This window comes from Lupinus angustifolius, chromosome LG14 (genome assembly GCF_001865875.1).
Source record: "Lupinus angustifolius cultivar Tanjil chromosome LG14, LupAngTanjil_v1.0, whole genome shotgun sequence".
NCBI lineage: Eukaryota > Viridiplantae > Streptophyta > Magnoliopsida > Fabales > Fabaceae > Lupinus > Lupinus angustifolius.
Window position 1 is genome coordinate 14,028,745 of NC_032022.1, and position 15,183 is coordinate 14,043,927.

Consider the following 15,183-nt stretch of genomic DNA (forward strand, 5'->3'; position numbering starts at 1 on the left):
CTCAACCCATTTTTCTATTGTTTGGAATATAATTGTTTATTTAAATAATTAAATCACTTATAGTTAGTTTTATAGATAAAGTATATAAATGGGGGCAGAATTAGTCAAATAAACTTACCATGAAACAAAATATTTGTCAAATAGTAAATATTATAGAGCGTTATTATTGAATATTTAAGTTATGAAAACATACTTAAAAGATAAATATTATTACAAAATATTTTTGTTTCATAAGTAAAGAAAAAAATATTATTATGGTTACAAAATTAAGAAGAATTCACAATTAAGATAATAATATGAGATGTGTAATGGAGATATGGTCATTAGATTATATGGTCTTTTTGTGAAAATAGAAAATAGGCAATGATAAAATAGGAAATTACAAATTACACCGTGGTGGATGATTATACCATGTTTTGACTTTATAATAAGTATAGATAATGAAAATAAATTGTTTTCAATATTATTTGATAAAATATTATAAAATGTTCAATTGTGATTCACCTAGTTGGATTAGACCTGATTTGTCGTATTTTCTATATGAGCAAGTACATAATCTAAACAAATTAAAAATGAATTGTCAACATTTTCTTTACTTCAAATTGTTGCACTATTTCGTTTTATATGTGACACAAATAAATTTCTCATTATTAAAAAAAATCATAAATGGCTCAAATTATCTCAATCATAGTACTCAAGTTTTGTCCAAAACATATAACCACTAAAAAAACAGTGACAATAACAAGGATACAGTCTTTAGAGTATATCTCATACAACTTCATAGAAAAAGCAGATTTTTACATGACCCTAAGTAACATGTATCCTCTCTGCTGCTAATGCACATCACTTGGTTCAGCTTTTCGCTGGAAAAAAATAGATCCAACTATAACAGCAACACCAGTTATTGCTATTGTGAAAAGAAGATTTCTTTTTGAGAATTCATTCTGAGGTCTTCTTTGAGCACCTTCATCTCTTTCAGCAGCTCTAACATCCCTTCAGATAAATAAAAAAAAGAGTAAATGGTTCCATTACAAGGAAAACAGAAATGACACTAAGCGAAAATTCTAGTAGTAAACTGTGATTCGTTCCTTTGCATAGCTGGGATTTACAAGTAAACACCAACTTCTAAAATAGGTTGAAGGATTCATACGCACATTGTAGTTATTTAACATTAAGCCTTAATTAAAGAAGGCTCAAGGATAATATTACACAGTTGCAAAACCTCAAGTCCTCAATTGCCTAAATAACAAACTGAATTTGGAAATGATATTAGTTTGCTAGAAGCAATATAAATAAAACATAACTAACTTCAAGAGGTACATTTAGGGTTATATGAAGATTGCAACTACAAGGATCCATATGATGACTTAGCTTTTGTATGAATGAAGCAAGAAAAAAATATTTACATTTCAGAAGTTGCTAACTCATATAAGCATCTCTATCAATCAATCTATTCAAAGGAATTCACATAATATATAATTTAGTATAGAAATAAAATAAATACAAACAAACATAATAAAGGTAAAAAAAATAATGAAAATAGCAATTCCTTCTTTATATATAGCTCTTAAAGCATGTGTATGAGCCAGGAGCAGAGAAAATATGTGTGTGTATTTTGCATCAAAATAGTCATCAAATAGGTTTAGCAGAGAACACTTTAACTTCTCAAGAAGCAAGAAACCATATATGTGTTATGTCTCAATAATAGTGCCAATTTAAAATACGAAAGATTGAAGGATTTGGTCAATCAAGAAAACATAAATTTTTTTAAAATAAAAATAAATCTGAAGCTTTGTTCACATAAATTTCAAATTTTTGGACAGGATTATGATGCACTATAATAATATAATTAAATGATGACATTTCCTACCTTGAAGACCCCACAGAATTGTCTTGGATTCTATTGCAACTATCGCTATGGCTGTATATTTCACGTAGTCTAACATATTTGTTACAAACATGACAAAGTTCTGTTCGATTCCCACATACGTCCTGAAAGTTGTAAAGATCAAACTAAAATTAGTGCTGAAGTACGTTGACTACTAGTTCCTAAATTAAAAGTTCCTAATAAACAATACCTGATGCTTAGCCAGATCAATTGCCGGCAATGGGAATTCACAAAACTCACAAGTGACAATTCTCTGAGGGCAGTTTTCACCTTTATGGATATCTAAAATATCACGCTCCATTGTCTCACTGCACAATGAACAGGCAACCTGCACAGATTCACATTTTCTTTTGAAAAACTAGCATAAAATGAATTTCTAATTGATTTCAATAATTGTGTTTATAGACTTATAGTCATTGTGTGACAGGGGGGATACCCAAAGGAAAGGAAGTGACAGGCATGTGGTCAACTTTGCCAACTCTTTCATTTTTTTCTGTTAGCCTTAGCATATTTAGTGAGTTTACATTCCAAGTTCTTTTATTTCATTCCTTTACTCCCTTTTGTGGTATAATAAGTACCTCCGCATTATATGCATGAATCATGATACCATAAAAATTAGGATTGGGTCAATAACCTCTACATACGTTCACTCCAAATTTCCCATCCAATCCCAACCCACACATGATTAAGCTCTGAAAACTAATCTCATGTTTGCTGGAAATGGGAAAATTGAAGGCCATAATGAAGCTGCTATAACAAGTCATCTTTATATCTGTTACAAAAGCTTCACCCAGTCTGATAAGAACCTTGGGAGAACAATATCAAAAAAGCTAGTTATCATAGTTGGAGAGTCCAAGACCTAATAAACCCCACATTAGAATCCCATACTTCCAATATGGGACTCATGTACCAAACCTTGCAATTGGATCCTAATACAGTCATGTCCTGTTCTATCAACTCTAAACGGAATGTCAATACAAAAGAATCCTTTTAATCGACTAAACTCCTGGCTCCTGCCCATCCACATATATTCCCTGTTGAGCAAAATTACCAACAAAACATAATTGAACCAACACCCAAGTTTTAAAACCCAAATCTATGAACTGGAGTCCAAGAAACTTACTAAGCAACTAAAAGCTATTAAAAAAACTGTCATCCATCCATTATTGATATTATTTTCTATATTTCTGTTCTTATTTCAGATATTTGATTAGAACTCTACCCTTAGCTGTGGAAGTGAGTCAACCTAGCACTAAAATGAGTTGGGCAGGTTGGCGCACTTTAGCAACAAACCAGGTTTTGACCAAAACAGCTGAACCCACCTGGGTTGGTGGGTTAAGCAGATTGGCTCACCAAAGAAAGAAAGAAAAAAGGGGAAATGTGAGCTCCTGGGTCGGAGCTAATTTGACAGGTCTTCTCTTATTTTTTATCACGACTAAGGATCCTCAAATTCATTATTTTAACTTTAGAATTACACTGTTCTTTAATCATTATGTTTTAATATAAACTGACCACGCTGTTCAGTATTTGTTACTATTTGGAGATTTTATAACACGAAAACTCCTGGCTAAGTGGGAGCCTCTTGTACTAAACCGCCATAAAAGCATAAGAACAAAAGGAAGATGAAAAAGGAAATATAAACAATTTTAAAACCCACTGTCACAAACTGATTGGGTGACAAAAAACTAAGAACCTTCTTAAGATATTAATTTGAATATCATTAATCATTTAGTGTTTATTTAATTAAAAAACGTTATATATATAACCATTCATGAGCTTCACCTAACAACCTAAATTTGTGTAAGAGTTGGTTCCTTGACAATTTTACATAATGCTGTATGATATGAGTTAATTCTAAAAGTATTGATTTGAATGGTTATTGATATACAAGAGCTTAATGTACAAAACTACAAACTACAAAGCCAGTGATAAACACACTAACCTGATAAATGAATGACAATATGATTTTAATAGTGTCTCACATAAAGCATATTTTAACAAAAGCAGATGATATAGCAGGAAATAGAAGGTTGATGGCATTAATTGGGCTTAAATTTTTTAAGACGGGATTGTAGGTACAGTTAATCCAGAATATCTGCAGAGACATGTTCACGAATGTTGGGACAGTAAGCAAGGTAATGTGCCACATGGGACAACAATCTCAAAGTAGTTTAGCAACTCTGTCAATTGCAGAAATCCAAATCTCATGGATACCTGTGTTAGTACATTATGCATCCACTAAGCAAAATAGATCCTCTAAATCCAACCTTTTAAACTTATCAATTACCATAACAAATGAGTTGGGTGGATGCATATATACACAGACAAACACACACGTACACACAAATAAACAGACTGGATGGTTGATAGATTTTCCACCGCAATGAAAATTATCCAACCCATTTTACTAGTTTTGTATCAAATAAGGGCTAAACCAGCAACTAATTGTCACTGGGACATCATTGTTAGCCCAGTATCCTTTCAAAATAAACTCACGACATGTTCCATTCATTCTTTCTTTTTATCATCATCACCAAGCAATGAAAACTTCTCAACTTAATAGGTTCTTCACTAATTTCTCGAAACCTAAACTTAGAATATAACAAAACCAAACAAGACAGAAATTCACATACCGGTGCATGGGTGCTGAAGTAGTGATCCTCAGCATGTTGTTTTGGAACCATGTCACTGCAAACTTTGCATTTTTGAAGGTTCCGGGAGCAATGAGCATAATGCAGATCAATATTTGAAGCAGGGATAGGTCGGTCACTAAAACAATCAAAATAAATGCATGTTCGAGTCAAATTCATAAATAATAAAATTATCCGATTCTAAAATAATCTTATTCTCCAACTTCCTCGCTTTAAAAAAACAGCATTCTTCCATGTGATTTTCCAAACAAACAACAGCTGAAAGAAAAAGCTGATTTTGGTTTTCAAAAGCGTTTTTACCATACATAATCAGAACGAAACACTTCCTAAGACAAAAAGGATCAAGTTTATCAACCACAAATAGAAATTTAAATGCAATCAACAAGAAGAAAAAAAAGAATCATACATGGAATATAAGGGAAACAAATTACTCATTACGCTAAATCAAACCACTCAGTAATTCAGAAACAAAACAAATAATCCCAATTAACCATAAATTTCAGGTTAGAAACTCATTGGAACTGAAACAATAACGTTAACCGCTAGATCCTGGTTGACGAAATCTTCACCACGGTAAAAATTTGAAAGATCGTTCATTCATAAATCGGAAGCGTTTACCAGTGAGCGCAAATACTCGTGGCTTGATCGGATTCCATGATTTAGCAACAAAATTATCCACAAAAAGAAAATATATCGTTGCTCTGCGAAGAAAACAAAGAAAGATAAAGATAAAATTGAGAATTAATAATTAAAATTGAAAAAAAAAAGTGAGGTACATTAATAAAAGTGGGTATTCGGATTATACCAGGAGTTAGAAATGGTTAGGTATTGGAAGAATTTGGGCTTTTAAGGTAAGAATTAAAAATGAGATTTGTTAAAAAAAATGTGGATTGACACTTTTTTCAGCAAAAAAAGAAAAGAGAATAAAATACTTTTAAGATTTTAAAATGACTTATTTTCTTATACTAAGAAATATCATAAAAGAAAATCATTTCTAATATTTTAATGTTATATGATTTAGATTTAGAAGAGAAAAAAAGTATTCCTTCTAATTATATTGAAGATGGACGTTTGGCTTTCTACTTTCTACAAAAACAACTTGTTAAAAAAATTGATACTACCAACGATTTCTCTCATTTTATTTATGGTTAAGAAACTAATTTATCCTGATATATGCGACTTCTCAATAAGTGTTGATCATAAAAATTAAACACTTAATATTTTGATTTTTCTGATAATCTAATGAGATTTTATACTATTATATCAAAGTTGTATAGTTATTAGATTTGCAAAATATATGAGATAAGGTGATTATCAATTTATAATTTTCTTTACCTCATTATCCTTATATGCTTTTTATAAAATTCCCTCTGAAATCTGCATTCTTTTTAATATGTATTTTATTTTTTATTACTACTAAGGGTATTTTCTTAAGTTTCGGGTAAGTAATAATCTCTTTCGAGGATTTTGACTGTCCCTCCCAATAACTGTCGCTCATAGGAATCAAACCTTAGGGATCTAATGTGACCTTACACTACTAAACTAATGCTTATTTGGTAGATGCATTTTATGTTGAACACATGTAACAATAAGCAAGGACACAAAAAGATCTAATGTTCGATTTCTGAGAACAATACTAATTGAAAATGACAGCTATAGATCCTGAAAGAGAATAATTTCTTACCTAAAAAATTAAGAGATAATAATAACTGTGTTAAAAAATGTCATCCGGATTCTTTTATGTGAAATCAATGAAATTGTCCCAATCCAAAAAAGAGAATAGTCCGGTTTTTTATATTGGAAAACCCATATTGTAGAGTCCTGTTCACAATTTCGCAACTTGTGAAACCTTCAAAACCGAACCGTTTAGCAACCCACAAATTTCTCATGTTGGGCCTTTGGATCACCACTTATTGGGTCTACCCATTTATAGCTGATTTTCAAGTATTCGGCTTCTTAAAGTTTATAAAATAAATATAATAGAGGATAGTAAGGTAAATTTCTTCACTACTTGTTACGTTTGAATAATAATAAAAATAAAGTGTAAACAAAACTTAAAAAGTAAATATAACGAACCAACAAAGCTAAGCATAATTTTCTTTAAGCATGATTTCACTTCAATAATTTGTCTGTTTTAAAAAGAAATTTATCTCCATCTGTTAACTAGGGTACCTTTGGGTACAAATTTTAAAGAAAGTTAACAAAGGGTTAAGTGGTTAAAAAATAGGCGACTCTAAAACAATACCATAGTCATCAAATGACTTTACGTAAATTTTATAATAAAAATAGATTTTTAATAAAATTATACTTGCACTTGTATGAATTTTTTTATAGAACATTCTTTTCATAAGGTTTTTGAAGTTGGGGTCATATTGGTTTTGTGCTTAAAAAAATTGTTTTTGTGTCCATGTAAAGATTAAAATTAGTGATTTAAGACTTTGGTACTAGATGTTAACTCCTTTTATTACAAATTCATATAAATTATAATTTAATTTATTTTAATTTTAGTTTCTTGTAGAAGCACATGTCAACCCACAAAAACAAAACATCATCCATATGATTGTAGTTAAGTTGGGTACACAATTGTAGATTATTACAAGAAAACAATGTCCATAATTGTGATTACAAGACTATCATAATCATAACACCTTAATTGGATTACAGTTTAAGAATCAATTTTACTTTTACACAATTAAACAATCATATATTGCAATACTATTACAAGGAATAAGATTCTCTCCATTGTTGAAGAGAAATTTCTTTTTTTCTTCTATATTCAGGAGTTCCACACTATAGAACTTCTAAAGGGAAGGAGGGAAGGGTAACCTTCCTATTTACAATCATCATCCTCAATTATTTGTTTCTTTTAGGTTTTGTCTGAGAGTGTTGTTTCGGAAGGAAAAATAATAAATGACTTTGGTAAAAGCTTTTTTGTAGCCCTTTAAAACCCTCAACATGTCCATTTTCATTGTTCCTCTAATTTAGGGTTTTTTGGAGACAAACATATCTAAATTCTTTAATAAAATTTTATAATTACATTTTTGTACATTTCTAATTAAACTTTTAAAAGAAAAAGAAAAACATATTTTTTGTATTATCATTACTTTAGTCTTATCTCGTCTAAATTCACATACTCAAATAATAAAGATGTTTATCTTTCTTCTCTATTTTCATTCCTCCCTATCCTTACCCATTAATATTTCTCATCCAATTTTTCTGGTAACTCCCAAATATAACATTAATGGTTTATACAATATATGTCATTTTATATATAGTAATGATGATGTATTTCTTAAAAGATTGAAAAAAATTTTGGTCTATATATTTCTCTTGTTACTTGGGGCACTTAAATACCCAAGTTGTGGCTTTTCCACTAACATCCATTATAAACAACCTCTTCTCTATCTCTCATATTAATAAGGATCACCTATTCTAAATTTTTTCTGTCTTCGTATTATTAACTAATCAAATTTCATAAAATAATATTAAAATATTAAAAAAAATTCATTTTAATTGAATAAGTTTTCTAATTAAATTAGAATACAAAGTAAGACATAAATAAAGACATATTGTCTTCACCCTCTTCCATGTGAAAAATCTCTTACACAGTTAAACCTTACTTCAAATGAACCTCCCCATAGTTGTGAGTTATGTGCATAGTTTTCATTTTTCAATGACAAAACTACATTTCCATATATCACATGCATATGTCACCCCTTCTAATTATGGAAGGATTCCACCCTCAGGACCCAGTTTCCAAAGTTGTTTGCCACTAGAATATGGATATTGGATATTCACAACTAATTTTAATTGCAAGTTATTGCTTATCAAAATAAATAAATAAAAATCATAATCTCAACTTGCTAATAAAACTATGTGCATATAGGAGCATACCTCGATTAGTTAACGTTCACGTGAACTTAACGTGGAAGCAATCAACCAAAGTTTGACACGACCCATTTGGTTCCTAAGCCTTTGGGATAGAAACTCCAAAGTTAGTGAAACAAACACATACTTTATAATATTATTAAGTTAATAAGTTAATTGGAACTTGAACTAGAAAAAAATCTCATTTGTGTTTTGTGCATGCTTTGCATTATCATATGCTCGATAATACGAGCAAGGGCAAGTGGTAGTTCATGACATGTTTGTGTTTTTCATAGTTGTTTGAGGCTAAGGGCTTCTCTCTTTTTTTCTACATTCAAAAATGGTTCAAGCTGAGATGGTTAAATACTTTTTTAAGGAATATAAATAAAGTAACATGCATTAGAAATTTAAGTCTATCACTTCCCAACATAAGAAACGACATTTTTTTAATGCAAACCTATCTCTTTTTTTTGAGCAAAACTTGTATTAACAAAGCACATAGGATTTGTTAAAAACATAAAGTGACATTGTTTTAAATGAACTAAATTAAGACTGCGCTTTTTAATGTGTACTTCAGGATATGATCTTTGACATGTGTATGTAAAATGATTTTTTAGATTAAAAGAGAACTCATTTGTTTGGAAATATCTTTGATACCTACTAAAGAAAAAAAAACAGATATGGAGGTTTTTCAAAAAAAATGAAGAGTTTTGACAGGAAATAATTTTTAAGCTATTAAAGACGCTACTTTTTAATAACCTTTTTCATTGAGTTAATCTTCATAAGATGTTTTGAGTAATGATATATATTCTTATATAAAATTAGCCTATAAATATTTGACACACAAAAAATGACATTCATTATATATCTATAAAATAATCATTAATAAGACTTATAGAAATATTTTATAGGATAATATATAATTATGTTCTCGAATGATGTCCTCCAATCAAAACTCAAAAAATGATCTTATATATCATGAAAATCAAAATAGTTTTTATGGGTACAAAATTCAAAATAGTTTAACTAATTACCTTTTAAGAATTTATTTATTTTTATACACATAGTGTGTGCTCTAAACTACTACTAGTGGGTGTTTCAATTCTCTTCCACTCTTGTAAGAAAAGTAGACAAAGAGCATCAAAAAAGCAGGTACCTTAAATAGTTGTTACAAAAAAAGAGAGAGAATCCAAATTGTTTAGGTATATTGCCAAATGCTACAGCACCAACGTCCTGATTTGGAAACCTTAAAAAAATAGAAAAGGATAGCATCTCTCTCTTTTTGAACTTTCCTATTATCCACATAAGATATCGACACGTGCTCCCTTTCCTTTCGTCGTACTTTGGAGAACGACAAAACTGCGCACTTTTTGGAACGCGCGTGCGATCTTCAGGTTCCCTCAATAATTATTACGTCATTATCTACATGTAGTCCTATTTTGAATGTTTTTTTTATAAATTTTATTGATGTACATACTCTTTTTAATTTATTATATAGAAAAAGAAAAAATAAATGCATTAATAGTATAAAATTTTATATACTATCAATCTATTATCCACCATTATTTTTAATTATTATTAACTATTCAAAAAATAATGAATAGTAGATAATACATTAATTGTGTATAAATCTTTACATAAACAAATCATAAAATTATATTCATAGAGAAAATGATATATGAAAATAAGAGAGAAAACAATAAATATAATTGATAATGTGATATAATAGAAAGAAAATAGAAAAATAAGGTGTAATATTATTTAGGAGAGAAAGTTATAAAAATATAAGGGTTGATTTATATTCTTTTCATTTTTGGTTTGTTATAAAATGTATCAATATTTCTAAGGTTATGTTGTTTAAATACATAAAAGAGAAAGTAATTTTATATTCAAGTTTTCATACAATCAATTTACCCCAACTAATGTATAGCTAATTAATTAAGAATAAATTGCATCAACACTATTTAGATTTTAATTTAATTACACTCATCATCTTTTTATTTAAATTATTACACTTATTTGTCACTATAATTATATATATATATATATATATATATAAAAATATATATATATATAAAAATATATAAAAAGATGATTGTGTAAATATACAAAATCGAGATACAATTTATATAATTGCATTATAATTGAAGTATTAATAGTGTAATTTACTCAAGACTTTAATTTTAGCTTTTAAAACAATAATTTATCTTGTTTGTCACATCATAAAAAAAGAAGAAGCTTGTTTACCTTATTAGATCTCTAATTAAATGTCAAATATTTGATATTTATATACATTATTTATTGGAAAGAAGAAATAATTATAAATCTCAAAAGAAATTAATTCCTCAGTGAATATATTATTCATTATACAAAGAAAATTTCTTTTCATAAATGAACACACTATACAAAATTTGTGTCTATTAGCCAATTATGAGCTCCAATTGGTGTTAGCTTTGTAGTTGCTTAGCTTAAATGATCATTGAACAAGGTGAAGACTCATGAACATCTCTTTCCCCAACTATAAGGAATATACGGAATAAGCTACGGTGTACGTATTAGTAGTGACCACGCGTACACCAATAACATCTCAGAATAAAAATAGTCCAATAACATCTCAGGAATCAGAACCTGATTGGGCCACGTACCCTTTACAGAAAAAACCACTAGCGGTTTTCCATTCCGGTTTTTCTCCATAGATAAACCCATTCCATAAACAGACTTTCCTTATATAGCACCTACCACTTCTTGCTTCAGCTCAAAAATTCAGTATTCTCTTATAATCATCTCTTTTCACCGGTAAGCATATTCTCTCTTCTTTCTCTCACTAGGTTATGTGATTTTTTTATTCTTCTAATTTCTCGGAAAATCGATTCGATGTTTTTTCTCCATTCTCCGTTGTTTTAATTTCCGTATATTCTAGGAGTGAATGGAATGTTCTGTCTGTGTTATTTATGGATCAGGTTTGTGTAATTTTGCTGGTGAAATTTGAAATTTCGGTTGTGGATCTGTTCATAAGATTGAGTTAGGGTTTGATTGGAAGTAAGAATGGGGAGAGGGAAGATCGTGATAAGGAGGATCGACAATTCGACGAGCAGGCAAGTTACGTTCTCGAAGCGGAGGAGCGGTTTGTTGAAAAAGGCGAAAGAGCTTGCGATCTTGTGTGATGCTGAGGTAGGAGTCGTGATTTTCTCTAGCACTGGTAAACTCCACGAATTCTCCAACACCAGGTGCACTTTGACCTCTTAGATCTTCCGATTTTTTTGGTTCATTACTGTTTTCTCTGCACCTCAAAATATGTGTTCATGTGCATTGTGTTGATTGCTGTGTTTGTTTTTGAATGTTAATAGTGACATTACTGTATATTAATTAGTGTATATTACTACTAATTTGTGACTGAACTACTGAACTCCAGAGACTAGTGATTTTCTCTTGGATTGCGTGAATATAAGATATTATGAATTTAGGATAGTTCATGGGTTCATGCTACCGATGGAAAACATTAATTTGATCTGATATAAGGCTTGAGAACATTTTTCTTCCTTAGTTTTTTTAGAGATATACTGACTTTTAAGGACACGGAAGCTTGAGCCTTGAGTAACGGAGTTAGTATGAAAAATTGAGATGCTTGAGGTGTAGTTTTTGTTCTATCACATGAAAGAGTGAGATTCACGGCCGAGGGTTTGAAAAATGCACCTATTTTCTGCACTGGACGTGAACAGTTCAGAAATATTATAAAGTGATTGACTGTCATTTTATATGAAATGGGAGAAGTAAGCATTTTCGTTTCATTATTAGGGTATAGATTAGTAATATAAATTACAAATAAATGGAGTATTTTATACTAACATAATAATGAATTGCAATAATGCATACCCAACATGAGTATTTCTTTCTTTTATCTTACACGAGTGTTGCTTATCGGCCACCATCAATGATCACCATGCCCAACCCCACGGTGGTGGAGTTGGTAGCACATGCAAAGGAAGGTAACCTTGATTGTAATTGTTGGCAACAAGGGTGTGGAAGGGAAATATTGTTGTTGGAATGAAGTTTTGTATTGCTTGCTTTATTTTTTAAGGTGTGGTCCATATATCTTATTGGGTTAATGATCTTATTGCCATTTGGTTGAAATAGAAACTTAACATTATACTAGAGTTTAGAGCTCAACTCCTTCGGCTTTCCATCATTAGTCAGACGGAACCCTTATGTCATGGGCTAGAATTGGCCTATTGCCTAACCCAATAGGTTTCTATGGAAGAAGATGAGAAACATGTCTCACATCATATACCTCATTTTATGATCACACATTATATTCCTTTCGTTTCAAATAGGTTTTAAGATGGAAAATTAATACCACATTAAAGTAGAGCCCAATTTCTTAGATTTTTCATCATGAGCCACAAGGAGTCATTCCATCATGGGGCATAAGGGAGAGAACATTTTCTACCTAAAATCCTACTTGACTTTCAGTTTCTGATTTAAGTTTGAAAAGATATTTTCATAACAACTCCCATTTGGCAAAAATAATAATTGTTTTTCACAAATTTTCAAAACAAGTTTAAATTAGCTTTCAAATCAACAAAAAACAATAGAAAATAAAAATTGGATTAATTCAATTTTTAGTTACAAAAGCATATGGCCAAGAGGAACTTAGTTTAATGGTTGGGTAGATTCAATCTTACCCATGTTTAATCTAAAAATACTAGAGGTTGATAATTGATTCTTAAGAGCAACACTTTTTCAAATAAACTGACAATTGTAACCCGAAGAGGATCATCCCTCATCAAAACGATAAATAAATACATGATAAGGACTAAAAGTTACAAAATCGATGATTGCCACCTTGAACACCACCATTGCCTCCTCCTTTACAAATACCGCCACAATCAACAACCACCATGTGACAACGCCAATAGTGAAGGAAGGTGTGATTGACAATGGTCAAGAGTCTTGTTTAATTATAAAGGTAGCAGAGGGTATATGATAACAGGCTAATATTGGAGAAATTATAAGTTTGACAACACCTTTTAAAATTGAGGAAAAACTGATAATACAATTATAAAACTGAAAATTAATTTGTTTTTTTTTTAATTTCAAAATTTAACTTAAAATCATCCCAATTAATGCATTAGTTTTGAGAATATCATATTGCAATTAATATAGTAATTGATTTTTGCTAGGATTAGACAATTATTTAATTCAGGGTGATGTCACACTGACAGTACTCTTCCAATATATAGTTATATACAACCTGAACATTTACACATAAACTCCCCACATACTAAAAAGCGCAATCTACTAAATAACACGTTAATCATACAATAGCTATTGAATAATTTAGATTGTGGCATACGACATACAACTTTATGGTGCTTTTCTAGCTTTTTTTATGAATAAAACACTCTCTTACATTTTCATGTATTGTTCCTATCCGACGAACCAAAGGTCATATGTTTGGTCACCGAGGTGGGCCCCCTTGTTGGGACCACCAAAGTTGACCCAAGGGACAACATGCTTTCCGTACTCCACCAACCTACCTGCCAGCGCGACAGACGGGTTGCAGAACGGGAGCCTAACCAACCACAGGCTAGAAGACAAGAAGGGCACAGTGTACGATCCTACAGACCGCCTGACACGGGAAAAGCAACTCCCGACAACACCTTTGGTCGGCCACGCGTCGCACCACCAGCCAAGAACCCAATGTCAACTCTTACTCCTATAAATAGGAATAGCCCAACTCTCTTGCTTCCTCCTATCACCTTGACGACCACTTCCTACCTCTTCATCAACATCTGATCCATCATAGTTCGTATCTCTGTGTTCTGATAAAGAACATTTGCACCGTCTGTGCTTCCTACTCACACAATGGTAACCACAAGAAACCGAGCTCTATCAACCAGCCAAGTCGACCTTGCACCAAGCACCCTTCCTCCACCGAGACAACCATCCCACCAAGCTAGCCATAGCCATCAGACCACTCCAGAACATCAACCAACCACCCAACAACTTCTCCAGATGTTGGAACGCTAAGAGCGACCATCCAGCAACAGGCCGATGTCATACAGGAACTCCGCCACTCCAAAATCAACCCTGAGGATCATTCCGAACGCCCTCTTCACGAGAATAACCGTGAAGAGTAAGCAAACGAGTCACACCCACCATCCCAATCAGCCCCACACCACTCTTGTGGTGCTAGACATCCTTTTACACCTACTATCATGGCTTATCCCTTACCCTCCCATTTCCACCGCCCAACAAACATGGACCAATATGATGGGACGGCAGACCCACAAGACCACCTGGACGCCATCGAGGCTTCTATGTTATTCCATGGGGCGTCTGACCCCATCACGTGCAGGGCCTTCCCCCTGACTCTTAAAAAAGCGGCCCTTCAATTGTTCACCCGCTTAGCCCCAAACAGCATCAACACTTGGGAATCCCTTGCTTCCGTTTTTAACACAAGATTCACAGCAAGCAAGGAGCAACCAAGGTCATCATACACACTGTCCGGCATCCGCCAAGGATCCAACGAATCCATCCGAGCATACCTCGATCGATTCAATACCGAGGCTATGAAGGTACGTACCCTAAGCCCCGAAGTAGCCGTACATGTCCTCGTTATGGGACTCCAGGAAGGCCTTTTCTGCACGGAATTAGCCAAATACACCGACCTTACTATGGAAGACCTCCGTGCCAAGGCCCAGCAATTCATCAACCTCGAAGAAACCCACCACATGCACACCCATACTGAGCCCCAAACACACCACCCCTCACGGG

At 32.0% G+C, this 15,183-nt stretch overlaps 2 protein-coding genes across 5 annotated transcripts in view; one reads left to right on the forward strand and one right to left on the reverse strand.

Annotated features, from left to right (window-relative positions):
- On the reverse strand, positions 624-5,392 carry LOC109327220 (XIAP-associated factor 1-like). Of its 3 annotated transcripts, none has more exons than XM_019560298.1 (6): positions 5,316-5,392; positions 5,158-5,240; positions 4,522-4,657; positions 2,079-2,216; positions 1,871-1,992; positions 624-993 (listed from the first exon to the last, which is right to left on the reverse strand). In XM_019560298.1, the coding sequence occupies exons 2-6, from the start codon at positions 5,193-5,195 to the stop codon at positions 834-836; spliced, it is 594 nt and encodes a 197-aa protein (XP_019415843.1). In that variant the 5' UTR covers positions 5,196-5,240; positions 5,316-5,392; the 3' UTR covers positions 624-833. The 3 variants fall into 3 exon arrangements, with proteins under 3 accessions (XP_019415843.1, XP_019415844.1, XP_019415842.1); XM_019560299.1 differs by having other exon boundaries at positions 5,345-5,363; XM_019560297.1 differs by lacking the exon at positions 5,316-5,392 and having other exon boundaries at positions 5,158-5,292.
- LOC109326708 (MADS-box transcription factor 23-like) overlaps positions 11,310-15,183 on the forward strand; it is a 26,640-nt gene continuing 22,766 nt past the window's right edge. The window contains exon 1 of one of the 2 annotated variants that reach the window (XM_019559463.1): positions 11,310-11,633. In XM_019559463.1, the coding sequence (XP_019415008.1) occupies positions 11,452-11,633 (182 nt within the window). In that variant the 5' untranslated portion in view covers positions 11,310-11,451. The remainder of the gene's footprint in view (positions 11,634-15,183) is intronic. The other variant, XM_019559464.1, reaches the window with a different exon arrangement.

What these genes read in the sequence shown, in the direction of transcription:
- LOC109327220 (XM_019560298.1), bottom strand. Translation starts at nt 5,195, where the DNA reads ATGGAATCCGATCAAGCCACGAGTATTTGCGCTCACTG. An exon ending in ACGAGTATTTGCGCTCACTG is followed by an intron (nt 4,658 to 5,157) that starts GTAAACGCTTCC and finishes TGATTGTTTTAG; the next exon opens with TGACCGACCTATCCCTGCTT. An exon ending in ACTTCAGCACCCATGCACCG is followed by an intron (nt 2,217 to 4,521) that starts GTATGTGAATTT and finishes GAATCTGTGCAG; the next exon opens with GTTGCCTGTTCATTGTGCAG.